General features: G+C 46.2%; 1 protein-coding gene across 2 annotated transcripts; it reads right to left on the reverse strand.

The window, feature by feature from the left end:
• Positions 1 to 1,785: 1,785 nt before the first annotated feature.
• Positions 1,786 to 27,482, reverse strand: LOC128816819 (ATP-binding cassette sub-family A member 10-like). 2 transcript variants are annotated; one of them, XM_053994745.1, is made up of 39 exons: positions 27,410 to 27,482; positions 25,212 to 25,321; positions 24,588 to 24,804; positions 23,999 to 24,157; positions 23,684 to 23,784; positions 23,238 to 23,464; positions 22,636 to 22,774; positions 22,091 to 22,276; positions 21,010 to 21,157; positions 20,382 to 20,553; positions 19,797 to 19,855; positions 19,281 to 19,391; positions 18,272 to 18,447; positions 17,870 to 17,989; positions 16,877 to 17,015; positions 16,660 to 16,750; positions 16,219 to 16,358; positions 15,516 to 15,635; positions 15,187 to 15,382; positions 13,520 to 13,686; positions 12,692 to 12,819; positions 12,189 to 12,326; positions 11,583 to 11,696; positions 11,070 to 11,240; positions 10,610 to 10,720; positions 9,861 to 9,980; positions 8,505 to 8,573; positions 8,031 to 8,122; positions 7,450 to 7,570; positions 7,020 to 7,137; positions 6,457 to 6,548; positions 5,398 to 5,570; positions 4,797 to 4,872; positions 4,459 to 4,553; positions 3,623 to 3,742; positions 3,320 to 3,460; positions 2,995 to 3,074; positions 2,859 to 2,914; positions 1,786 to 2,298 (listed from the first exon to the last, which is right to left on the reverse strand). In XM_053994745.1, the coding sequence occupies exons 2-39, from the start codon at positions 25,311 to 25,313 to the stop codon at positions 2,200 to 2,202; spliced, it is 4,884 nt and encodes a 1,627-aa protein (XP_053850720.1). In that variant the 5' UTR covers positions 25,314 to 25,321; positions 27,410 to 27,482; the 3' UTR covers positions 1,786 to 2,199. The 2 variants fall into 2 exon arrangements, with proteins under 2 accessions (XP_053850720.1, XP_053850721.1); XM_053994746.1 differs by lacking the exon at positions 9,861 to 9,980.
• Positions 27,483 to 27,762: the final 280 nt, after the last annotated feature.

The following is a 27,762-nucleotide window of genomic DNA, read 5'->3' on the forward strand; positions in this document are numbered from 1 at the left end:
AGCTCCTGGGGATGTTTCTCCTCCCTCAGCCCTTTAGCTGAGGCAAATTTCAAAGGGAATATTTAAGGAATCAGTTAATTTCCAGGAAATCCTTCTCTTGTTCTTTCTTCCTTTTTTTTTTTTTTTTTTTCCCAATGGAAAAGTCAAGTCCTTGTGAACTTTTTGAGAACTTTTGTTTGTTCCCTCTTGCCAGCTAAACTCTGCTCTGTGCTGGTGACAGAACCCTTTTCTCCCAGTGCTGGCTGCCTAGAACTGTCCCCTGTGTGCTGGCAATGCCACCAGCCCTGTCCCCCTTCCCTACAGGCTGAGGCAAAGCCCCAGCTCCAGCCAGCTCCTCTTTGGGGACTCTCTGGAGGCCTTTTCCCTTCTCCTCCTTCTGCATGAGGTGATGGAGTGAGCTCTGCTTGCTTCACCTTCCTCTGCAATGGAAAATGTCAAATATCAGGGGGAATAATCAGTCAGACCTGTGGGAGGGAAGGGTGGTGGTTCCTAGAAGAAGCAGCAGCACAAGCGGTGTCAGAAGGAATTCCTCTTTCCCTCTCCAGCTCCAGAGATGCTCTCTCTGGGACAGGACTTGTTTGCTGGGGATTTTGGTGCTGTTTGAGTCTTTACACCACACAAAGGTCTGCAAAGGGAGCAGGTCCCATCACGCTGGGTGGCCAAAGGAAGATTTCCCAGATTTCTGTGTGTCACAGCCGGGCACAGAGGGCAGAGCAGAGGGGAGCCGGTGGATTTCACAAACCCACTCAAAGCCCCACCAGCAGCAGCATCTGCAGAGGCACAAACCACAAAATGCTGAGGAAAATAAAAGATCCAACAGCAACGGATCACATAAATGGTATTTATCTCTGGAGGCTCGTGGCTTGATTTCTCCACTGCTACTGATGCCCCCAGAGCAGCAAATTAAACTCTTCCCTGTCAGAGAATCTCCATTTCCCGGGGCGGAGTGTGTGAACAAAGGCTCACTCAAGGGTGACACAAATGTTTGGTGACTTCACTTACCCATTTCTCAGGGTGCAGAGTAGGAAGGGAGAGCTGTTGTGCAAGCAGGAGGGAAACAACCAGAGTGTCCCTGAAGATGTGTCCTCCAACTGCCAAAATGTGTTTTGGAGCTGGGTGTGGGACGTGCACAAGCAGTGATTGCAACACAGCCACCACTGGGACTGCGTGGAGAGAACTGAGTATTTCCTGGGAGAGTTTTAACCTTTGCAAACGAGCTGGGCACAGGGATAAAAGGAGGGAAGTCATTGAATAATTTGGGTTGGAAGGGACCATTAAAGGTCTCCCAATCCAACCCCTCTGCAGCGAGCAGGGTCACTTTTAACTAGAGCAGGTTATTCCAAACCAAATCCAATCTGGCTTTGAATGTTTCCAGGGATGGGGCAGCCACAGCTCCTCTGGGCACCCTGTGCCAGGGTCTCGCCTCCCTCTCAGGGAAGAATTTTTTCCCAATATTCAATCTAAACCTGCTCTCTGTCTGCTTGAAACCATCTGCCCTTGTGCTATCACTCCACACCCTTGTGAAAAGTCCCTCTCCAGCTCTCTTCAGCTACTGGAAGGGCTCTTAGGAATCCCTGGAACCTTCTCTTCTCCACATGGGTGGTTTCCAGGGAAAGGACCAACAATTACTGGCCCCAGAGCGGAGGGAGGGCAGGGCAGAACATTTGCTGAGCCAGGTAAAAACATCTCCCTGCCCTCTGCAGCATCCCCATCCCCAGGGGAGGGGGCTGGAGCTGTTCCTCGGGGTCCCCAGCAATGATGACAGATGAGGATGGAACTGCAGTTTCTATAGAGACATTTATTGGAAGGGTATAAAGATGGAGTGCAAATTCCAGTAAGAACACGTCGTAGGCAGGCAGTCCCAGACTGGTGGGAGAGGAACCCAGGAGGGCAGTGCATGTCCAGATTCCCTGATGCACCCAGATCCAGAGAGATTTCACCCCCAGAGATGGATTAGGACCCTTCTTTCTGCAAAGCTTTCAGTCCTTCTGCTTCACCCTGCCTGGCTTGGCAAGAGCAGGCACTGTTTGGTCAGGCAGCCTTTGGAAGTGCAGCCTGGAGCAGGGCTGAGAGCTCTGCAGAGTGCAGGTGAAACATCTTCTGCATCAGAGAGGAGCCTGTTCCCCTCTCCGTGGGACACTGAGAGTGGCAGTAAATATGTGCAGTTTGGTTAATACTGAGCAATGCATAAATGAGTGTTTAACAGTCCTCCTGCTGCAGCTGTTTCCAGTCAAAAGTCCCATCCAAAGTCAGATCAAAATTTTCCTTTTCCTGCTCTCGGCAGAGCTCCAGAAACACCTGGAATGAGCAAGGTAATGCTTGGGTTATTTCTCTGTGACGCTCCTTTGCAGGAGGCACAGCTCTGCAGCCCTGGGAGAGGTGTGGAGAGGCTTTCTGGGGGGAGCAGGGGAGCGGGAGCTGAGCCTCCTGTGCTCTCTGGAGTAACCACACAGGCATCCCCTGCCTGTAGGTATTTCCATACAGGTTTTCCCCACCAAAGGACTGACTTAAACATTCCTCGTCTTTGCCACCAGCCGTGTACAAGCAGTAATAAATAATCTGCTGTTTCCAGGACACCCAGAGGGGCTGGCCATGGGCAGCTCCATCCTTGGGTGTGCTGTGTGCCCTTCTTGGCCAAGTGGGGTCTGAGACTTCAGCCAGACTTGTTCCCACCATGAAAAGTCCCAGCAGTAAAAAAAGCCAAACCATTTTCCACCACTTTGCCAGTAGAGAACCCCTCACCCACCACCCTCAGGCAGTTTTTTGGTGGAGCTGCCTTTTGCCTCTGCACCAGCCTGGGTTTGGCTGCAGCTTTTGGCCCTGCTCCTGCCTTTACAGCACAAATAAAAGTCACCTGCCTGAGTCAGAGTATTCAAGGAGAAGCTGTACTCCTCGAGGCTGCAGCTTCGTTTGGCTGTGGAGAAATGGGAAGAGGGTTGAAAACGAGCAGTTGCTGTTCTGCCTTTTGAAAAAGTCACCTGGTTTTGCTCTTACCTTCCTCCAGCTTGGAGAAGGACTGGGACAGGGGCAGGGCATCTTTCATTGGGACCTTGTAGACAAGCAAAGAGGGGAACCTTGAGGAAACAGAAGAAAAGGTGATTCTTGCTCTGCATTGAGGTTCTGGGGTCAAACCTTTATGGATGTCCTGCTGCTGGGATCACAGGAGGGCTGGATGTGGTGACATTATGAAATCAGATCCCCCTGCAGGGAGCTGTTCATGCCTCTTTAGCTGAGATCCTGTGTCTGGCCAGCCCACCAGGGATGTTTTCAGGGATGAGGCAGTGTTGAAACCACTCCTCATCCCGTGTTTTACAGTTACCTCTCCTGGCGGGCTGCACCCGGGAATATCTTCAGAATCTCAGCGTGCAGAGCATCAGTGCTCTCTGGATCCTTGACCTTGATTTCCAGGAGATATCCTTTGCCAAACTTGTTCTTCAGGTACTGGATGGAGCCAATGCACCTGCAGGGCAGGGAGGAAAGGCGATGACAGTGAAATCATTGTCACCTCAGCTCCTGCTCCTTCCTGAGAAGGAGACCATGGCACACTTCATAAAAGCCGTGGCAGGCGAGGCTGGAGGAGCAGCTGGGGTGAGTTCCAGCTCAGCCAGGCGCTGTCACCCACCGCAGCTGCCCGGACACCAGGATGGCCACGCGGTCACACACGGCCTCTGCCTCCTCCATGTACTGCGTGCTCAGGATGGCTCCTGACTCCTTGCTTTTCAGGGCATCCTGGATTGTTTTCCTGGGCATCAGAGTGAAAAAAAAAAAAAAATCTAAAATAAAATCTAACACTCCCCAGAAATATCATTGTTCTTTGTCCATCCAAATGCCTTTCCCCTAAAATGAGAAGAAAATTTTCATGTCCAGCAAATTTAGATTAATGAGCACATGGTAATGCTTTGAAATAGTGACAAAAAATACTTTTGAGTTTCTTTATGAATTCTCCCAAATCCCATTTAGGACTGTCCTAAATCTTGCAAAAAGGATGAAGGTAAAATAGTTTTTCTCTCTCCTTGCTCATCCCTGAGATAGACAGAGACAAGAAACGTATTTTCCAACAGAACCATTGCAACGTGAGGGACAGCACCATCTGTGGATGGGGGAAAACCCTTTTCATGTAACTTCAAGCATCTCCTTTTGGCTTCCCATCCCTTTCCCATGGGGGTGGCCCCGTGCCCACCAATTTCATGTAGTGGTTTTGGTTTGCTGATTGGAGATTTCTCCAATTTTGAGATTTTCTGGCTAATGTACTGATGAGTGTGGTGGGTTCAGTGCCGGTTAATTCCTAATGCACTCACTTCCTGCCGTGAGGTAGGATTAGGAGAAAGGCAAAGTAGCCTCAAAACTTTAAAAGGGTGCAAAGAAAAATGTATTAGCAGTAACTAAAAGGAAGAGGAATAAGAATCAGAATAAAACTTTGAGAACACTTCTTTTCTCTCTGTAATTGTTGCTGCTCACCAGACACAGCGCTGCCCGTTGGGATCCATGCCGGTGGAGGGCTCGTCCAGGAGCAGCACGGAGGGATTGCCCAGCAAGGACAGTGCCACACACAGCTGTGACATGGAGAAGGGACTCAGCCAAGCCTCCTGGCACTGTGCCCACACAGAGCTGTGGACAGCACCTCCTCATTTATGGCAGTTGTGATTTATGAAATGAGGGTTTGGGAAAGGCTCATTTCCACCACCCCGCCCAACACGAGGCTCTCCCGCATCACTCAGGGCACGGCTGGGTCCCTCCACTCAGAAAGGGGAGTTTTAATTAGTGCTTGAGCTCATTGTAGGTGACCCAAAACACACCTTTCTGGTTATCCCAGCAGGTAATTTTCTGACTTTTTTGTTTAAGTAGTCTTGAAGCTGCAGAGCGTTCACAATTCTGTGGGGAAAATGAAGAAAGAACATCTTTATTACTCCAAATCAATACTCTCATCAAGTGTTCCCAAAATGACAAGAAAAAGGAACATTTCTCCCCTTGCTCTTGACTCCTGCTTGTTCTCATTGAACATTTATTGTGTCACTAAAAGGCAGTGACTATTTGAAGCAGAGTGCACTGAAGAAGCCACAAGCTCTTTTCTAAACCCATCACCAGTGTCAACAGCATTACGAATCCATTCCCCCTTGCCAGTGTCAGCTCAGCACCCTTTCTTGTGGTGCCAAAGAGATTTCAGAAAAGCTGCCTAAAGATAACATTAAAAGGGCATTATGGTAAATTTATTCCCACCAAACACACTTAGGAAAATTGGAGGTTTTCTTCACCCACTCACTAAACCACAGCACAAAAGCATATTGCAGCTGAGTTTCCTGCGTTTCCTTCCAGGTTTCCTCTGTGAATTTTGGCTCTCTGGCCCCCTCCCCATGCCTGAGGGGTGGAACATGGGCCATCCCAACCCTCCATCTGTACCTGTGGACAGCAGCAGCCGTGTCCTCCTGGTGCAGCCCCTTCACGGCCGCGTAGACCCTCAGGTGCTGCTGCGGGGTGAGGTCCAGCCAGAGGGGGTTGTCCTGGGGGCAGTATCCCAGGAATGCAGGAGGCTGCTCCAGGGGGCTTCCTCCATCTCCCCTCTTCATCAGCACCTGCACAACCAGGCTGGGCATTGTCCTCCCACACAGTACAAGGGTGTGTCGGGGTTTTGCAGGAACAGGATGGGATTCTGGGATAAGTTCCTTGAGCTTTTATGGCAGCATCAGCCTCATTACATGGTTGAGACAACTGGAAGATGGCAAAGCTCACGTACAGCCAGCAGCAGCCAAAGATTTCTTTGTTACAGGGCATTTAAAAAACTTCCTAGCCCATAGCATGTTGCTGAAGCTTACAGACAATTGTTCAGCCAATCACTAAAAGCACACCTAGCCCTGCTGCACACAATGCTGGCTTGCCTTCTCTCTATTAACAACACACAACACTTCCTTATTAAACTTAAAACCTTCTACTCTCTTGCTAGGCGTATTTTTCTGCAGTCTTAAGGTCTATCTCAGCCAAGCCTAAAACTCAAACTATTGTTTCACGCCCTTGCTTGCTGTACTATTGTAACTTTACTACTTTCAGACTCTGCAGCTGCAGCTAGCTCTGAGTTCTTTTGCTCTTTCTGTTTCTGAGCCTGCTGTCACAGCTTTCTGAAAGTCTTCTTAATTTTACTATTTTTTTCCCACCCAATGGGTGGTTTAAGGGAAGATTATGGGGTCTAGGTGAGGAAATTCACAGGGAGAGAGTGATTTCACACTGTTCTTAAATATAAACATGGCAATTAGGGCAGATGCACCAGCTTATCAAAATTAGAAGTAGCTCACCATCACCTTATTAATACATTATTTAATAATAGCACGATGAACTTGATTAAAACCCTGATCACTGATAATGCTCTGACAAAAATTGCAGCCTTGATAAAAATGATAGCTTAGCCTGGGTGCAAGGTTTGGATTTTTGTCATGGGTCCATCCCTTGTCTCCAGGTGTCTCCTACCTGCCCAGCAGTCAGGGTTGTCTCTCCAGTGATCATTTTGATAGTTGTGCTTTTCCCAGCTCCGTTGGGCCCCAGAAGTCCTAACACTTCTCCTGCAACCAATACACAGAATTTCTTAGGACTATTCCCCATTCAAGAAATGTATCATACATATACAAGAATAATCATCAATATACAAGAAATATATCAATATATACAGTCCCACAAAAGAAAAAATAGAAAAGGCAGCATACTAATATCAAAGATCATATAAAATAAATGGGTTTATTGTATAAAATACACCCTCAGGGAGCTCATAAGATTTCAACTTAAACTGATGCTGTGAATTGCTCCCAGGAGCCACTGCTAAAGTGGTCCCCTCTCCCCAGGATCTTTATTTTATCTTTATTTTAGATAGTGGACAGTCACAGACCATTAATAAGATGCACCATTAACACATCAAGCCCAGACTGAAGGTGATTTAACAACAGAACAAAGAGATTTGACCTTTCTGTCCTGGCTCAGGTAACTTAGAATTAACTTGGGGTTCAACATGGGTTGGGGAGCACAATCCCAGTTCTCACCTTTTTTAACACAGAAGGAAAGGTTTTTGGTGGCTGTTTTCTTCTTCTTCTTAAAAAGTGAGCCAGCTTGCTTTATTTTATATTCCTTGCACAGATTGCTGACTATAATGACTGATTTCTGAAAGTGAGGAGGAAGGAGCAAGATTAATTTATTATCTTGGCTAGCATCCATCCTTCAGTTACTTTTTTCCATTAAAAAGGCAGAAAACCTTCTGAAGATCTTTGTTTTATAGTTCACCACGAATATGAGGTGTGACAGGACCCTTTATTGTCCGGGTTCTTCCTAAGAGCTTTCTTTTCCTGAGGGAACCCTCAGACAAAGACTTTTGTAATTTTGATTTTCCCAGTGAGAACAACACCGACCTGCACTGGTTTGTGTTTTACCAGGTAGAAAATCAAACAAAACAAGAAGGACAACACTCAGGGGTACCTCCTCCTGACTGGGAGCCACCACAGCATTTCTCACTGCTTCCCTTTCAGCTCTGACATCTTCATCTTCCTCCTCCAGCTCCTTGCGGTGCTGCTGGCTGCTTTCTTTTCTTGGGGAAATCCTGAAAACCCACCAGGTTTAGCTTAGGATTTTGTTCTTTACCTCTGTTCGCCACCAATGCATTTTGGATAAACCAAGAGGGAATTTCCCTGGGGTTGAATTTATACAGTATTATAATGATTACTATAAAAATCGTCATCATTATTGTTATTGTTGGGGATGATGATGATAATGATTTATAATCATCATTTATAAGACATCTATAATCTTTGTTTTGTACCAAAAAAGAAGCTGGTACATCCCACAGCACAGGCAGCATCCTATGGAGGCACTACATAACTTAAAAGCTGTTTTATATTATCACACCACTGCAGTATTTAAGGGGCTATTTAAGTCATTAAAAGATCACCAGTATTAAAAAAAAAAAAAAATTAAAAATAAGAACACAAATGCAATGTCTTCCAGAAGAAGCAGTGGGGCAGGAGTTTAGATCTCATATGTGCATGTGTGTTTATACAAACCTAAAGATGGGGTCCTGTCTCAGCACTGCTTTTCCGTATTTTAACTCCAGAAAGCGAAGAAGAAGGATGAACACCACAGAATGGATGTAAGGCTGAAAGCCAGAGGTTGCCACATTAACAGCCTTGCCTTGCCTCCCACCACAGCTGGCACTGAGGTGGTGGCAGTGCTATAAAATACGTGGGGGGAACAGAACATGTGAAAACGGCCCATTAACACTGAAACTCAGGGTAATCAACGCTGCAGAAAGCACTAAGGGCAGAAAAAACCCGGTTCATGAAATAACAGGACAGCATGAGGTGGTCTGGGCTTACTTCATTTTGCTTTTCCTATTTCAAAGGCTTGAAATTATTTTAGCACAGTGGGTAAAATGTCATCCAGACCCACCCAGATCCTCCTCCTGCTTCCTCATACCCGAGGAGGGGCTTTAGGGGACCCACACTCCTAAATAAAAGCAATGTTAAATGCTTTCTTACTGCGAAGACAGCAATCAGTACATGATTGCCTGAAGCCGCATCAAATGGCTCAGTGTCCTGTACTAAAATCTGTAAGAATAAAAGAAAATACTCAGTGAGTAATTCATGTAATTCTTTAGTATCATTCTGGTTAATGCAGTAATGTTCAAAACTGCTTTGAAAATCTGCAAAACTTCTGATTTTCCCCAGACACTCAGCATACAGATGAACAGATACAGATGTTTGGCTTTGGGAACCCTCGTCCTACACCAGAACATGTCACAGCTCTCAGTACAGACTCTCCTTCCAGATGTCCTGTCCCAGGAAAACCTCTCTGCTTTGGGTCCCAGTGGAGAAGAGGTGAGTGGGACAGGACAGAGGAGACTTCACCCCTCAGTAATTTATCATTTATCAACAGTGTTGCACATAGCTGGGGGGTTTTGTTAAATTCTCAGCTGACTTTCTACCACCCCTGGCAACTGAAATGGAGTGAAGCCTCTTGTGAGTATTCTAAATTTTAACTCAGGTTTCTTTCCATGCAAAGATAGATCCATGGCTTCAGATTTTCTCTTAGGATTGGTCAAGTTGATTGGCTTTGTGGCTGCTCCATCCTTGGCATTGGGCAAGGCCAGCTTGGATGTGGCTTGCAGCAACCTGGTCTAGTGGAAGGTGTCCCCTCACATGGTGGGGGGTGGGACGAGATGAGCTTTAAGGTCCCTTCCAAACCAAACCATTCCACGATTCCATTCTATGACTCTGCATGGAAAGAATTGAGAGTTTTTACCTAATCCGCAGTCACAGCTGCACAAGAAGTCACCCCCAGCCCTAATGAACAGCTGGGAAAATGAGATCTGAGCTGAAAGAGTCACTTAACGACCCACTCTGGAAAATCCCTTGCAGGATAAACCTTCCCAGACTGCAGCGTGCATTTACTACCAGACTTTGGGGCAGTTACCCCCAGACTTTGGGACAGTTATCCCCAGATTTTGGGGCAGTTATCCCCAGAATTTGGGGCAGTTATCCCCAGAATTTTGGACAGTTACCACCAAGACTTTGGGAAAGTTACCGCCAGACTTTGGGGCAGTTGCCCCAGATTTTGCTGCATTTACCACCAGATTTTGCTGCAGTTACCCCCAGATTTTGGGTGCAGTTACCCCCAGATTTTGCTGCAGTTATTCCCAGACTTTGAGGCAGTTCTCCCCAGACTTCGGGGCAGTTACCACCCGACTTTGGGACCGTTACCATCAGACTTTGGTGCAGTTACCCCAAGATTTTGGTGCAGTTACCGCCAGACTTTGGGGCAGTTAGCACCAGACTTCAGTCACGAGGACCAGGGGTTGTGTTTTAGGCCTCTCCTTGCCCAGAAGCAGCACTCACAAAATTGATCGCAAAACCCATCAGGGGGCACACAGGAACCAAGAGGGACAAAGTGTAGAGGGAGGCGAGCCTGTCCAGGTTTTTGATGATTCTGCCGATGAAAAGAGAAATAAAGCACACCTGAAAATAAAACAAGAGGGTAACTCAGCTGATGGGAAGGGTTACTCACTGCTCCTTACAATTGTGTGGGTCTAGCTCTGCAATTCCTTGTTGAATTTATAAAAATGGACAAAAATTGAGAAAGATGAGAGACAGGGCTCAGGAGATCCTCAGCTGTCTCTGTCTGAGGGTTGGCTGCTGCTTTGGGCCAGCTGGGGAGACCTCTTCCCAGGGACAGGGCTGCTTCAGGCAGAAAAGTCAAACATGGGATCCCATCCTGTTCATTCCCATCCCAGTCCATGCCAATAATCCACCTCCTTCCAGGTCAGGCTTGGATGATCAGTGTCTAGCCTGATGGCTCCTGTCCCAGCACTTTACATCGCTTGGATGTGGGGTGTAAGCAGAGGGATAAATTCATTTTTAGTCTCCATTCCTGTACCAGTTCAGGTTGGATCCAGGTATTCCCCCATGTCACAGCAGGATTGTGGCAAGAGAACACAGTGACACAAATTTAATACAGAACTGGCTGCTATGAATCACACCCAGATTTATGCTCCACATCTCTGCTTGGTGTTTTAGACATCTAGCTCCTCCACAAGATCTCAGAATGTCTGCAATCCCTGCAGTGCATTATCCAACCACGTGCTCACCACTATCAGGATAAAAGACCAAAGATCACAGTTCCATCCTTTGCGAGAGTTGAAGGAGATCAGGTAGATTAAGAGAACGAGGGAGATTCCATAACCCAACATCCCCGTGACCTACAGGGGAAAAAAAGGCTTTTGTTGGAGGAAATGGAGTGAGGTAAACCACCAGAAACCCATCTATAGCAACGGGGAGCAGTGGAAATGATCACAGAGTAAGATCAGGGCATTTAGAAATTACCACAATTTTACTCTGAGGTGTAAAGGAATACATTAAGGCAAGATTTATTGCCTTTTATTTCCAGATGGAGAAACCCAAAGGACAGGAGGTGAAACAAGAAGGTCAGTAAGAGGACCAAGAGTGTTTCAGCACCATCTGCACCCACAGTGTCTCAGCTGCCCCCACACAAAATATTTTCCCTCAATCCCTTCCAAGCAAACCAGCAAGGACCAGAATGGGATGTACCAGCAAGAGGGTGATGCTGGCGTTGCCAGAAATCTTGTTGCTCATGACAAACTGGAGCCCAAGCATGGAGAAGAGCAGGATCCAGCAGAGTGGGATGTCCACCAGTGCCTGGCCACACCAGTAGGCCGAGGGAAAGAGCCCCGAGATCCGCAGCTGGGCACGAGCTCCTGCCTAGGAAGGCACAATTTTAAAGGGTGGTTTATTGCCCCTGCCTGGTTGGCCAACTGCACCCATGGGAATGGCCCCAGGGAATGAAAAGGGAATAAAATCAGTCACCGTTGTGATTCTGGGGTAAAATTTGACCTCCATTTGCCTTTCAATATTTTGTGCTGGCTGCAAAATTTCTCATGGGTCGAAACACCCCAAGCTGCCAATCATAGGGCTGGGCTCAGTTACCTCAGAGGTGTTTTCCAACCTAAATGAATCCATGATTCTCTACTCAAACATCCTTCTGGCAGTGCAGTTGTGATCCCTTCTGCCCACCCCAAACCTGCTCCATTCCAAGGAATTTACCTGGCAATCCTGCGTGTAGCCCATCGCAAAGTGAGGAGGAAAACCAGGGAATAACAGCAGCATATAAATGAGGTAAATGGACATAATATAATCCCAGTATCCTGGATTGAGCAGCTGAAAACAGAAGAACAGAGCATTTGTGGAAAATGCCTACAATTCATTTTACCATTCATTTTACTGCATCTCTTATGGATTACAGGGCAGTATGAGCAAAAAGAGAGCTTTGACACAAATCTGGGGAGGTTTTCCCAAAGCAGAGCCATGCAAAGTGCTTGCTGGTGAGGAGAGATGGGTGGTGCAGGTCCCACTCCTCCATCCCAGATTTGTGAGGAGCTCTCTCTTCCATCAACTGATGGGCCAAAGCTTGAATAATGTGCTGGAGAGAATAAGGAACCTCCTGGAGAAACCCTCCTATCCACCCTCTCCACCCACCAGCCCTTGAGACCCACATGGGAAAAATCCGGTTTTCCTGAAGTCAAACGTGGTGGTTCCAGAGGCACCGTGAAGGAAGGTGGATTTACATTTTCATTTACAAGGCTCCCCACTAAAATCTTATGGATTAGTGAGACCTTGAACGGTTTTCTGACAGCTTCTGGCTTCACTTACAGAGAAGAAGGGGTGGCTCCAGACCTGGATGTGCCTGGTGGAGTTGAGGGATCTCAGCAGGGCGTTGCTGATGATGTTCACCAGCACTGGGAAGCAGTTGACAGCCTCCAAGTGGCACAGCACGGTGAACCTGTAGCTCTTCAAAGAGCAGGAAAACAAGGTGAGAACTCCTGGCTTTTCTCATCTGCAGGGAAGCAGCAGAAAAGGAGCACACCAGGAAAATCCAGGCCTGAAATAGATTTACTTATGCCTTGTTTGCTAAAAAAAACAAATGACGAGGTATTGGAGGTCTGTATTGCTGTGCTAAAAATGTACATTTTTAGGTGTAAAGTCAGGGAGATAAGGCCTCCTCTAGCATGGACTTTACTGCTCAAAACACTTTCTAATTTTTATACCTTACAAATAGTCAACAGGGCCACCCCATGGGGAGAGCTGATGGAGGTACCTTGCTGAATTATTCAATTGTTGTGAGGAGACTGGAGGGAGGGGAGAAAAATCCTCACCTGACCTTCGCGGAACAACCGTAGAGCACCGTTGTGTTCTAGTTCCTCTGTGATATTTTCCTCCTTTGCTATTTCCACTTGAATATCCTGGCTCTGGACCACATCGATGAAGTCGTCAATGTCTGTGCCTGGTGTGAGGACCAAAACCAGAGGAATTATAACACTGGAAAACAAAAGAGTCTTTGACAATTTGATTTTTATTTTTATTTTTAAATCCATGACCACCAAGCAAAAACAGAAGAAATCTAATAACGATGGGGATCAGCCAGCACACGTGTGCTGGATCACTGCATGTTAGTTTTCAGGAAGTTAATGGATTTCAGACTGAATTTTTGCATTGTCCTTTTTTTCCCCCCTAGCCTCTTCCGAAGTGCTACAAAATAAATTTTCCTTTGGGACTGTCTGATGAAGATACCAGTGTCATTCTCTGGCTGAATAACATGAAACATCATCCACTCATGGGAATGTTGAAGGTGAAACTCTCAAGCAGCTCATCAATTTGACTCAGCATGAGTGAGCCTGGAGTGTGGTGCCTGCTTTGAAAATCTGAAATTGCTTGGATAGAGACCTGGATTTGTGGCAGGGAGAGAACCCTGTCCCCACCTTACCTCACCTGCTCTGATACCCTTTTGCACATCTCTCATCAGGGTCTCACCAGCTGCTGAAACCACAGTTCACAACCCTCTAAAGACAATCCCTCCTCCCTTGTTAAAGCCTTCATCCCCCTTGGATCCTCTACATCTACACCCATCTGCTCTCTCCTGCATTTCCTTTGGAGCAGCAAGAACCCAGAACTGGGAAGGATGAGGAGAAGCTTCTTCCCCTCACCTGTGTGGTTGTAGACCAGGAGGGCGGTGGTGTCCAGGTAGGATGTCTTCCCCAGGGGCAAGAAGTACCGTGCAGGAGAGAGCTGCCAGGCACTCACGCTCTGCCAGCCAGCCACCACGCACAGTTGCAACACCAGAGGAAGCAGAAAAACCATGTAGAGCAGCAAACTGCATTAAGAAAGAGATGAATAAACACTCTGAAAAGAGATATTCAGCAGAAGTGTGTTCAGAATGCATTTGTGTGCTGGAAATGGTGGATGATATTCAGATTACCCAATGCTCTGTTAAAAACCTTTGGCAATTTTCATAGAATGTCCTGAATATTTCATGGAATACCCTGACTTGGAAGGGACCCACAATGAACCAACTCATGGCCCCTGACAACCCAACAATCCCACCCTGGGCATCCCTGGCAGTGCTGTCCAAATGCTCCTGGAGCTCTGGCAGCTCCTGGGCTGTGCCCATTCCCTGGAGAGCCTGGGCAGTGCCCAGCACCCTCTTGGAGAAGAGCTTTTTCCTGATATCCAACCTAAACCTCCCCTGACACAGCTCCAGCCATTCCCTCAGGCCTTGTCACCAATGACCAGAGAGAATTTTATTTCCAGAAGTCTCAAACCTTGATCATTCACCAAATGACTCAAAATGTAGCAGGGAGAGAACCTCAGATCCCGACTGCTCAACTTTTTAGGGCCATTGAATGCCTTTCAGACTTCCATTAGTTACAAGGTTCTCATAAATCAGCACCTTCTAAACATTGTAGGGCCATGAAATGCCTTTCAGACTTCCTTTAGATACAAGTTACTCATAAATCAACACCTTCTTTTAGTTCCTTGTGCCCCACCAGGAACTCCAGCTTGAACACCAGCGGGGCCAAATGAGTTCAAACACTGGCAACATGAGAGAATAAAAAAAAAGAAAACAGCAGAGGAAGCCTGAAAGTACTCTCTGTACACACTGACTTATTTTAAAGCTTCCTCCAATTGACATGGAAGTATTTCTAAATGATGCTTTTATTTGGAAAGAAAATGGATTTCTTTTGCATAAATTATTCAGCACAGAAATGAAAATGCACAAAAGATTTTGTGTTACTGGCACTGCAAAGCAGAAAACTTTCCCCTCCTCTGAGTCCAGATGACCAAGATCATTCCTAGCCAAGACCTCATATCAATTAATCCAAACTCATTGAAACAGAGGTGTGGAAATTGTCCCCCCTGGTGTGACCGTGTCCACTTCCAGACCTCCAGGAGATAACCCTGTAGCAATGGGTTTGAACAGCCTGGGCTCTGGCATGCTCCAGCCAAACCATTTTTTGGTTGTTCTTGTCGGAGCCCTCTGGAATTTGTCAAGGTTACTGGGACAAAAATTGTGCTAAATAAAGAAAGAAGAGGCTGAGAATCAAAATGCCAAGACCACAAGAACTAGATAAAGGCCGTGAAAAAGGTGAAAGTCCGTGAAGCACTGGACTGTAACCAATCACATATCCTGAAAAGTGCGTGCAGAACCTGTGGACAAGGCAGAGGCACCAATCAAGAAATGCGTGATGGCGTGTGCAGTAGTGTTAGAGTGTATAAACAGAGCAGGATGTAAACAAAAGAGTGGCTTCTGCTTAATCACATTGATTAGCTGTCCAGGAGTCCTGCTCGCCCACGGAGCCCCGTTGGCACTTACATGGACCGCAGGTTCTTCACCGAGCTCTTGAGCTTCAAGAAGTGCAGCCATGCCATGGCAGAGACCTGCTGCCTCCAGAGGGCCAGGCCCTGCACCGACGCTGTGCTGGTGTCTGAGAGCAGCAGGGAGCCTGGCCTTGCCTCCTCAGGGCTTCCTGGTCCTGCTTCTCCCCACTCCTCCCCAGGGACGGGCTCACCTGCAGAGAGTTTCCACGTGCACATTTATGTCTCAGACCGGCTTCTAGGTGGGGATTCATGAAAGTTTAAGAGGCACCTTTGGAGGTTACTGCAGAGGAGCTGATCTCTTTGGCTGTGGATTGTAAATTGTACCTTCTTGATCAGCCGTGGCTTCCCCCTCCAGCTGCAGGAACACGTCCTCCAGGGTTGTCATGCTGACTCCATAGTTGATAATTCCCTGCTCAGAGCAGCTGTCGAGGCCACTGAACAGATCTGGAGGACAGAGGTAAAATAAAGGCGTAAGCACAGATACCCAGACCACTCTGGCTCAGCTGAGCCAACCTGACTGCAGCATCTCCAGTGACAGAGAACGCAGCAAAGCAATGAACTGCCAGGACACAAAGGTGTGGAGGAACACAAAACTGCCAGAGCCATCCCTCATGGAAGGTGTTTTTCTGCTTAGCACTGACATTTCAGGCTGTTTTCACCCTCTGTGGGATGGTCAGGCTGAAGTGATGGGCACGGTGGGTGAGAAATGGGCAGGGAGCAGCGCAGGTTGTGTGGGGTTTTCTCTTATCTCTGCCTTTTCATTTAACAGAAAGAGAACTGAACTCTCAGTAACACACATGGCCCAGTTTAGCCTGCAGGGTTTGTCACTGCAAACAGTAGAAAAGCATTTGTTGCACAGTTTGATCTTAAATGTATGATAAAATTGTGGGGAAAACCCAAAATGCAATGGTTTTGAAGTCCTGATGTGACTCCTGTAAAAAATCTCCCTTTGCATTTCTCCTTCAAAACATTTGTCATTATTTTTTTGTCCCTATGAATAATCCCCAATTATTTTCATATACATTACCTGGAAATTTATTCATGTTTTCTAAAGGCAGTTTATATCTCAGTTCATACTGGGTGTGTCCTGAGAACGTGGCATTGGGGATGTATCCTTTCACCAGGGATGTCAGATTCTCCAGGTCACAAGACTCACTGACATGGATCCTGTTGTGTGGGAAAAAACACAGATGCTTAGGTTTGGAATAAAAACAACCCAAGCCCACCCAGAAAAACAACATCCACCATTTTATGGATGCATAAAAAGAAAACTCCAATATTCTTTATTCATTCCCTGCTCTGGATTAACTAACCCTAACCCTAAATCTTACTGCTTTTTCAGTTAATGGAGCTGGCTTTTAATGCAGGTAATTTGTTTGTTTTGATGACATCTGCTCTGGGCTTTCATTAATTCTGGTGTCCCTTGTACTTGCATGTTGCCAGGTGTTGTTGGGGCTTAAGGAGATACCTTAAATGATAGCAAATCCCCCATTTTTTCTTCAGGAACAGAGAAGAGCCCACACACTTCAGCCTCCCGTGCGAGATAAAAGCCTTGCGGTCTGGAGAAAGGAAAAGCCAAAGGAATTGCCAGTGCAGAGCAGTCGTTGCCATCTTCTGGGGCTTTATGCCACGGGGTTTTCCCGCGGGGATGCCCCAGCCAGAGCCAGGATGTCGGCCCCACTCACCCGCCAGGATGTCGGCCTCTTCCATGAGCTGGGTGCTGAACAGGATCACCCTCCCCGCCTGCTGCTCCCGCAGGAGGCTCCACACCCGGTGCCTGGAGAGAGGATCCAGCCCCGCCGTGGGCTCGTCCAGGAACAAAACCTGCAGGAAGGATGGGATCAGACATTCCCCGTTGCCGGAGCGGTTGCACTTTATTGTAAATGCAGGTGAAGCTGGTGGGAAGAAATGCTGATGTGTGACTCCAGTTGAGAAGGCTGAATGATTTCTTTATTAGAACTATGCTAGAATACATTAATATACTATTTAAAGGAGATACTAAACTACAAACCCACTTGTTCTAACTCCCATCTCTAACTCACCCACAACTCGTGACCCTCTCTGAGAGTCCAGCCACAGGTGGGTTGGATTGGATTGGATTGGATTGGATTGGATTGGACTGGATTGGATTGGATTGGATTGGATTGGACTGGACTGGATTGGATTGGATTGGATTGGATTGGATTGGATTGGATTGGATTGGGTTGGATTGGCCATCAGCTCAAACAATCCTCACCAGAATCCAACCAAGCAATCCCCCCAGGTAAACAATTCTCCAAACACATTCCACATGAGAAAAACAAGGAGCAGAAACAGAAATTGTTTTCTCTTTCTTTCCTCTGTGCTCGTCTATGAAAAATCCTGAAAGTGAGAAGAATGTCCCTGCCAGAGCGCGTCTTTGGGGTTTGGTGTTCTGAAGGCAAGAGACCCAGGGCATCTTTCAGACAAAGGCAGCTGTTCTGGGAGCTGAGAGAGCTCAGGGAATTCTGCCTGCTTCAAAACTTGGCTGGCAAGGTGGGTTATGAATTTAAAAAACAAACGAAATTATGAAATTTATTCATTCTAATTATAAGCACTTTAAAGAAGTCTGATATCCTAGAGCCAAATACATGCCCAAGGTTTTAATTATGCTGGACCTGAGTCTTTCCTACATCACAGAGTCATGCCTGCTGCTTTACCTGGGGATTTCCAAGCAAGGCTATTCCAATGGATAACTTCCTTTTCTGTCCACCACTCAGTTTTTCAGCTTGAGTGTCTTGAATGTTGCTGATATCCAGCAGTTCCAGAATGTTTTGCACCTAGAACAGCACAAGGATGTCCATTCTCAGCAGCCATTGTCCTTCCATCCTTTATTAGGGTAGATTTAGATTTAAATTAGCCATCAGAAGGAAATTATTCCCTGTGAGGGAGGTGAGGCACAGGGTGCCCAGAGAAGGTGTGGCTGCCCCTGGATCCCTGGAAGTGTCCAAGGCCAGGCTGGACGGGGCTTGGAGCTTCAATTTTCAGAAGATCCAGGTGGATTCTTTGAGCTTCCCAGTGCAAAAGGAGACTCTGTGGAATGGTGGGGAACACACACTCACCTCTCGCTCCACCTCTTTGGACTTGATGCCCTTGATTTCCGCAAAAGTTTTCAGGTTTTCTTTCACCGTCAGGACCTCAAACTGCGTGTTGAACTGCGGGCAAATCCCGATCATCCCCCTGATCTCCTCCCTGTCTCCCATTTCAGAGAGTTTGTAGTTGTATATGGTGGCAGAGCCTGTTCACGGGGATAAATGGGTGTCTTAGATTGGAAATGCAAGATGTGGCTGGGGGCAGCAATATTCTGGCCATATTCTATTGCCATCTGTCAGAGCTGGGGCAGGTATCTTCTGTTCATTGGGCAGTTTTCTTCATCTCTTCCATAACCAATCCTCCCTCCAGGAGATATCTCCTGTTAATGGGCTATTAATTATTAATTATCTCCTGTTAATGGGCCAGTGAGTGTCCCTGCATGGCTGAGAAAATTCCATCATCCCATGGGGAGAGGCTCCGCCCAGGGGAGGAGCCAAGCATTCCTACCTGGATACAATCTGACCTTGGGAACACCACAGCAGCCTTTGCCCACTGCGTTCCCAGAGGAGCAGCTTTCTGCCCCACTGCATTCCCAGAGGAAGCCCAGGCCCATCCACACCAGCCCTGGAGCTTCAGAGGAAAACTCCAGCCTTGTCCAGGATCCCTGCTCCAGCAGAAGCACAGCTGGCACTGCAGGAGGGCTGAGCCACCATGGAATGGCACTGCTGCCACCACCCTGACCCACAGCCTGCCAGGGCATTTCTGACTCTGTCAGTGTTGTTTTGTATTACAGCATTTTTATTTATTTTTTCCTAGTAAAGAACTGTTATTCCTGCTCCCATATCTTTGCCTGAGAGCCCCTTAATTTCAAAATTATAACAATTCAGAGGGAGGGGGTTTGCATTTTCCGTTTCAAGGGAGGCTCCTGCCTTCCTTAGCAGAAACCTGGCTTTTCAAACCAAGACAATGGGATGAGGGGGAATTAATTGATCTTTAGAGCTTTTGGCTCCAGGCCACCCCATCCCAGCCTGCTCCTACCTTCCAAAGGGAAGCTGAGCCCACTGAGCACGTTCAGCAGTGTTGTCTTTCCAGCCCCACTGTGGCCCAGCAAGGCAGTGATCTGGCCCTCATAAATGTTTAAAGACAGACCTAGAACAAAAATAACATCAAGTCTGGGGAGAAATGAGGTTTGAATTGCCCTCCTTCACTGTCAGAGGCAGGAGAAGTCAAAAAGTACAAGAATTAAGTGATAATAATTTGCCAAAAGAGCACTGAGTGGGGCAAAGATCTGCAAACCTTTAAGTAAAGGCATAAGGAGTTGGTCTGTATTTAGCAGAAAAGACAAAAAGAAAACACTTTTAAAAAAACTAAAATCTTTCTTCTCTTTAGTCTTATAAAAACCAGCAAATCAGTAAAAACGGAACGAAATAGTGATCAGTCACATCAATAATGTTTGACATGAATTTTCAAGCAATGCAAGTGTTTTTTTTTTCATTGACTGACTGTTTGCACAACGATGTCTCCTTGTCTTTAGCAGGAATCAGTCTTTCATACCTCTTAAAGCTTCTGTCTTCTTGTCCTTTTTCTTATAGGCTTTTTTAATATTGTGGAGCCTAAAAAGAAGGTAAGGAGGTTATTATTTGAGGATTTCTGTAAATGCTTTTCCCTGCTGCCCTTTTACATTTTTATGGACCTTAAGTTACAATGACAGAAATGGCATGAAGAAAACAAAAGGTGCTAAGAAACAAAGCTGAGATTTACAGGTTTGACAGGCTCTGTGCCCAGGTGTGAACATCACAACCTGGCACCAAAAATGGGGCACCAAGACTGGTAAAGACAAGGCCAAGCCCATTGCAACACTTTTACAATGGGTTAACCTCTTCATTCTCCCTTTTGTCCCTAAAGGACATTGAAAGTCCACAAAAAAAAAAAAAAAAAAAGTTATTTTTAAATCTAATTTTCCCTAAATTTCACCTTTTGTGACCAGTCTGAATTATCATTTTTATGTCTTATTTTTCTCTGTGAAACAAATGTTTTGCAAGAGCCTCACGAACATGAAAACCGCCTAGAGTCCAGCCCAAGCTGATGGAAGGAGTGGGGAGCACTAAACCAGACACAAGCAATGCCTTCTCTCTGAACCTGATGGCCTCTTTCCCCAGGAATTCGGGGGGCACAGGCTCCACATCATCCCCAAGGAGCTCCTCAGGGTTTGCTGTGGCTCTGGGCACGTCCCTGGCAGAGCCTCTCCTGCTCCTCATCCAGTACGAGGCCTTCAGGAAGAACAAAGGAGGGTCTGGGATCCCATATTTGCCTGCCAGGAAAGCAAAAAGAGGGCCTGACATCAACCAAAGGCACAGCCAAGACACCATCCTAGACTAAACTTTTGGGAGTTTCAAATAAGTACAAAATTGGAACTTCTTTCCAGTCAACCCCCCGCCAGGTTTGAGGCAGAAGTAGAAGATACAAGAAGGGTGGCTTCAGGGAATTATGTCATGAATTCAGTGCTTTTTGTAATGAATTGAAGTATTGTCCTACATGTATAATCTCCTAATTAGAAAGAAAAAATATTAAATTAAAAAATGTTAAATGCTTTGTTGTCATTGATTCTCTGAATCTGACATGTGCCAGAAACAGAAAAGTCACTCCATGACATCATAAATTTCTTTTAGTCCAAACCTTATTTTGGTTGAGTCCAAGAAAGGAGCAGCCCATCATTTCCTTGATATAGCCCATGCAATCCATGCAAGTAAAAAGAAATCATTCCCACCTGGCAGAATTTTGTTGAAATACAGAGCCAGCAGCATGTACAAGACTGAGTCAAACACCAGCAGTATGTATGTTGAAAATAAAAAGTATGCTTCCCCCATAAGGTTGGAAAAGGAGAAACCTATCCTGTATTTCTCTAAATCGAAAATCTGAAATAAAAGAGAATGAAGAACAAATTTCAGGCTGGAAAAATATGCAGATGCCAGCAAATCATGGATGCAACTCAGAAATCATCTGCAGTACTGACCCACTGTTCTTATTTTCTTTCTAAAGAGGAAGGGGAATAAATTTACTCCATGCAGAGAGATCTTCATGCTTTAATCCAGAATTTTCCAGAACAATCCAGAAACAGAAGAAAAGATCAGAGTTTTAGAGGAGATCAATTCCAAAAAACCTGATATGGGCACTCTTGATGTGACAGAGTCACGACAAAAATGTTATAATTTACATAATGATTGATTTAACCATATGGCGAATTAACAAAGTCAATCCCTTTCTCTGCTGGTGCAGAAATCTCCTTTCCCAGGCAGATTTTTTTTTTTAAATATATAACAAGGAATCAAATATTAGATTACCAGAGCTAGCAAGAGCTGTGCAGATATGACTAATGGAAAGCTGGACAACGGCAGGGATTTCTGCGGGGTGGGGATGGAGGAAGGGCAGCAGCAGCAGCAGGAATCCAGAGCTGGATTTGCACAGTCCCTGCTGCCAGGAGGAGGGGAGTGATGGGCAGCCAAGGATGCTGTCCCTGATGTTCCCGAGGATAATGGGGCTGTTGTGTGCACGATGGGGCCATGTGGAAGCTGCAGAAGTGCACAACAGCAGATTTTTTGTGCCAAGGGCCCTGCTTGTCTCTGCATTCCTCTGCTTTTGAAGCAGGGGAATGGGGTAGAGGCGGTGGAGCCACTCTGTGCTGCCCAGCACAGCTCAGCTCACCTGGGGGTTTCAAACAGGCTGTGCAGAGGAAGGGAAAATGCCCGGGTGTTTTCCAGCTGGATTTTTGAGCTAAGGGCAGGAATTCCTGCGGCTTTTTCTGCCAGCAGGGGAAGGAAGGTTCAGCTGCAGGGGTGGTGCCCCCGTACCTTGGCAATGCCAGTGCTGAAAGCAAAAGGACACATGAGACCAAGGAGCCACTTCAGTGGCTTGGGGACATCCTCGATGAGCACCGCCAGGCTCAGGAACCCGAAGACAAAGATGATGAGGAAGCTCGTGGAGCTGACCAGCTTGGAGGTCCTTAAGAGGGAGCAGAGCATGAAAACCAGGTGGATCTGTAAGGACAGAACTTTCCTTCAACCACTGAAAGAAATAAATATTCTTAACAGCAGCACTTCCATCTGCTAGGCACCAGATCCCTGCTGAGCTGAGTCTGTAAAATAAAATCCACTAAAGCCCTTCTTAGTGGGTTGATCTGAGTTTCAGACTGGGCCTTTTGTAGGCAAACAAGAGACTGTCAGCCCTTCAGGCTGCAAATCAAATCTCTGCTGCTGACCTAGAAAAGCCACTCAGATGTTTCAGCCAGCGTGGCCCACAAAGCTCCTGAGCACAAAGGCTCTGGAGCACTGCTTAGGCTCATCAGCACAGTAATAAATCATGTGGGGAGGAAATCTGGCTTTAAAGCCTGACTTACACACGCCAGGCCATAGAGGAAGAACAGGAGTGAGACTGCAGGGAAGCTGCTGGTGTAGAAGCGTTCCCGCAGCACGAGGGCTGTCAGCAGGCAGGAGAAGATCAGCACATAAAGGGAGTACAGCAAACTCCAGGACAGCCTGGGGAGGGAAAGGTGTCATCAGCCCTGTGGGTAATTAGCAGCTCTGCTTACAGATTTGTCTGCACATCAGAAGTGTCTAAACTGAAATATTAATTATTTCCCGTGGCAATCATTTCTCTTTCGCATCCTCAGAACAGACAGGTGATCCAGCTTAGGAGGAGATACCCCAGGGAGCAGAGGACACCACTGCCATGCTCAACCCTCTGGATGAGAAACTGAACAAAAGCAGGGATCAGTTGCATCAATTAATATTTGACATAAATTTTCAAGCAATGCAAGTATGTTTCTTCATTGACTGACTGAAATATTTGCACAATGGTGCTTCCTTGTCTCTAGCAGGAATCAATCTGACAGAGTGCTGGAGAAAAGTTACAAGCCCATTTAACTCATTAATTGGCTTCTCAAGTGCCCAGGAACAGACTGATTTTTGGCAAATGTATTCCACTTCAAAAAGAGCTCACCAGAATGCAATGTCCTGCAGGCCCATGATCTTCATCAATTCTTTGAGCTGCTTCTTTTCTCGTGTGACACTCCTTGATAAGAAGTACATGAAGGGCAAGAAGCACATCACGGTAACCATCATGAAGTAGCTGTACTCCAGGCTGACGTAGAAGAGGATGCTCCGGGACTTCATTCTGGCACCAGCAATGGTTTCCATTTCTTCCCAAACAGAATGATTTGACACCATCTAAAGGAATGCAAGGTCAGCAGGAGTGGTTTGCTTATTTTCTGCAGTGAGATGCATTTATGCAAGGAATATTCTTCTTCATCCTCCCTGGAATAAATTTTAAAAACAGCTTTCTTTTCTGACAAAGCCATCCCTTGCTATTCCCACAGCAGAGTTTGCCTTTCCTGTATTGTATTTAAAATAAAAGGATGTCTCCATCAGTTCCTAAATTGGATTTACCTCTATAATGGCAGCATCAATGCTGGACTGCAGGGACAGGAAGCCTTTGTACCAGTACCTTGGGCTATCACAGATACTCCAGGAGAAGTTGTAGCAGGTGTCTACAAGGCAAAGGGCATCACACTAATGAAAAGTAATTAATTTTCATGATTAAATGTAAGACAAGAACACACTGGCATGGTGGGAAACTCTTCAAAAGGACAGTGACAAGAGAAAAACCCCAAACCCACAATTTATTCCATCACTTAACAAATGTGGATTATTCCCACCCTGTCCACACCAGGCAACCACCCTGAAATTCTCATTTTGCATTACCTACGTATCCAATGACTTCATTGGGAATAATCACATGGGTGGTAGGAAACCTGAGGTGGTAGGAGAAGTTGTCCTTAAATACAACTCCTATCATTTTCCTATTTGAAATCCAGGCTTTCTCCACGGCTCTCTCATCATCCAGTTCCTCTAGTTTTATACCTGTGGAGTGCCAGAAAAATATTGCCATGAGATTTTGTGAGTGTGGAAATGCATCCACAGGCATTGAGGGAATGTTCTGCATTCTCAGCACCACAACTCCTCCTTTTCCAGTTCTCACTGCCTAGGGAGGCAGCTCTAAATACTTCAGACTTTACCAGTTGAGAAGAAATGCACCTCAAAAAAATGCTTTTTAATGTGTTTTAAAAGTATTAGGGAATATTAGGTAAGGCAGAGCTTTCCACTTCAGAAGAGCACACTGGCCTCACAGGTGGTTTAAATCCTAGAGAAGAAATATTTGTGAAAATGGAGGATTTAGGATGAATTTTGAAACCATCTCCTGATCAAAGATGCCGAAGAACCTCTACAACACAGCACACGGCGCAACAGGTTCAATAATGACAAAATTCAGTATTTAAAAAGCAAAACCCACCCGTCATGACAGAGCTGGAGGCCACCTTGCTCATGATGTGCCTCGTGGTGGCAGTGGCGGGGGTGAAAGCGACGGTGACGCCGGTGGCATTGAAGGCAGGGTCATCCAGGTAGCCCAGGTGGGTGGCGGGCACCTCGGGGTAGCGGGTTTTCATCATGAACACGGACGAGGACACGACGAACACCAGGGGCAGGAAGAGCAGGGACAGAATCCACTCCTACACCAGGGAGAGCAGGGAGGAGAATTTCATGGCAGTATAAAACCAGGTTCTTTGTGGGATTAAAAATGTAAACGAGAGCAATTCAGTCTTTGTGGGGTTAAAATATAAATAAGAGGGACTCGCTCACACCCAATTCATAGGTGTGGATGAAGAGATTCTCTGCATTGTGCCCATCACCTGCTCCAAGAGCCCACCTGTGCCCTCATTTGTCACAAACCAGACATAAATATCACCATTAAAAAAAAAAAACCATCAAGTCTCCAAGTGTTCATTACCAGTCAGCCTTCTCAAAAGTGCTTTAAGTTCTAATTTTACCCAAAGAAGTTGGTGTCTAGAGGCAGGCAGGGATTGGCCACTCTCAGTAGTTAGCTACTATTTTGGTTTTATTTTTAATTTGTTCTTACCTGAAAGCTCTGCATCTTCATCCTCCACTTGATCAGGACATTTTTCCACAAGAGAATTTTAGTTTGCTGGATTACACTGATATTCCTCTGGAGTGCCTTCATTTTCGAACCTAGAGATAATCTCTTTTTGAAAATTGCTTTCAAATACAACAAAAGCCAAACCAGCAGCAACTGGTTTTATTTGCACAGTTCTTGCAGATGAGCAGTGAAACTTTTTCTCCCTTTTAACAGCAAGAATGAGCTGAAGAAACTCAGATGTTGTGTGCTGAGCACAACCACCCCCGTAGCACAGGGTCCAAGAGCCCTCATCACCCTCAACACACTCCAATCATCGCAGCTCAGCAGCAAACACTGATAAAAATCAGAATTTCAGGCTTCCACGCTTCACCATGGGGAGTTTGGGAGGAGTTATTTATGAAATAAAAAAGGGACTATCACATTACATGACCTAATCGGCTTGGGTGGGCTCCATATCCGAGAAACAACAACAATATAGTCAATTAAAATCCCTAAAATCCTTTTGCTTGCAATTTTAATCTGCTATAGGCTCAACACCAAGAAGTGTTGAGCAACTTCTGGCTGTGGTGCAAGCTGAGCTCTTGTGGAAAACAGCATCTGCTGAAGGGAACTCGGAGCCATGAGGGAACAAATTCTTGGAAGTGCGTGGGAGAGATGTCATTGGCAGGTTATTAATGAAAAATGAGAGAAAACTGAGTGGCCACGAGCATGCACTGATGTGTTACTCCAACAGAAAGGGCAAAATCCTCAAAATGACATGGTCCAAGCAAAACAAGGGTTATTTTGCCTGGTTAATGCTGGTGGTGGGAACTGAAAGAAGCAAAGCATAAAGCTGCCTGTCAGATTTTTGCAGACGAGACGTGTGCTTATTAACCATCCATAAAACATCCATGAGGACCTCCAATGAGCAAAAAGAGTCAGTACCTCAGTGTAAAAGAGCTGTGCTCACATGGCCAAACTGCTCTGCTGTCACATCTGGAGCTAAAAACTGCTTTTCAACAAAATCCTGATCTTCTCTAAGTGATTCTCAGGTAGAAAAATCGGAGCTGTTACAAACCTAATCCCTTCAAGCCTTCCTGTCATAAGGAAGGAAGATTTACATTGTCCTGTTCCCCTGGGGGACAATGCCTCATGGTGCTGACAGGCAAGACAGACTTTATCTTCCTCCAAATATTTCTATTCAGCCCTCAGGGGCTGAATCTCAGTGGTGGTGAGGCAGCAGGCACTGGAATGCTGGAAAAGCAGTTGCAACAAATGGGCTGCAAACACTTGCCCTGGATTTTGCCATCATCTCTAAACAGATTTTTCCCCCATTGATGGCCTCACTAAACCCAGGTGTATAAAAATTTGAGTTTAGCCTGTGTAGTAACCTCCAGACTTCCTTGAATAAACTGTGGGGTTTAAACTTGCTATTATTTGGTTGCTTTTTCACCCCACAGAAGTGAGGGTTAGGACGTTGTGTGTCACCTGAGCACATCTCCACCTCTGCCATGGGGTTTGTGTAACAGCTAAAGCTGTGCCAGGCTCTTCTAAGAGTCCCATGGAGGAGACTCAGCAGGCTGACACTTCCAGGAGATCCCAGCTGGGGTGGAGAGGTGGCACACCAGGAGCTCATCCTGGACATCCCACATGTCCCTCGTGTGGTCACCCCTCAGTGCCCGCTGACCCTGTGCTGCTGCAGAGTTTGGGCAGCTGGGGGAAATGTGGCACAGCTGATTTCTTTGCTCCTGTGGTATTTCAGGTGGAATTTTTTAGAGCATTAAGATGGAAAGAACTTTTAAATTCAAACTTTAGTGTACACTGGAGGTAGGGAAAGAAATCTACTCCTCGTACGTCCTGTATCATTTAAAATACTGAGCTGAAGCTACTGCTTCCCTGTAGTGCTGAGAAACACTGGAAATAAACCTCTGCCATAAGCTGAGCTCCATTTGTGTGTTATTTCATCTCAAAGTAAGCTTTAAAGACTCTATTGCCTTTAAACACCCCTAAGCTTGACTCAACCTATTAGAAAGATGCCCCATGCCCCACCCACGCATTTGTACCCTCACCCAGTGTCATTAAGAGCATTATAATTTACATTATAGCATTATAATTTAAACAACATTATAATTTACTGGGGGTTTTCATACCTTCAAAATAACATTTGTTATTTAGGCTTAGGAAGAATGCTTCAGCCTTACCTCAACAGGAAGGTCTGAGAGGAACCCAGAGCTTGTCCTGGAGGAGCAGAGGTGCTGAACCTCCCTGGGCTGGACTTGCTGACTGTCCCAGAGACTCACAGCTCTCCTTCGTCGTTTTTTTCCCCTCAGGCACTTCTGCAAAAGATATTCCTCACACCATGGCTTCTTTTTTCCCCCTGGCTTCCTTCCCTTTCCTCCCTGGCAGGGCTCCAGCCTTATTTGTGTCAGAAAACGCAAACAGAGCACATCGCTGTTGAGGCGCTGGAGCGCGCTGTCCGAAAATTTAACTCGGGACATTCCTGAGTGGTGGCCAAGAGAAGAAAACCAAGCCCCACAACAAACCACACAAAAAT

This window comes from Vidua macroura, chromosome 19, assembly GCF_024509145.1.
Source record: "Vidua macroura isolate BioBank_ID:100142 chromosome 19, ASM2450914v1, whole genome shotgun sequence".
Taxonomy (NCBI): domain Eukaryota; kingdom Metazoa; phylum Chordata; class Aves; order Passeriformes; family Viduidae; genus Vidua; species Vidua macroura.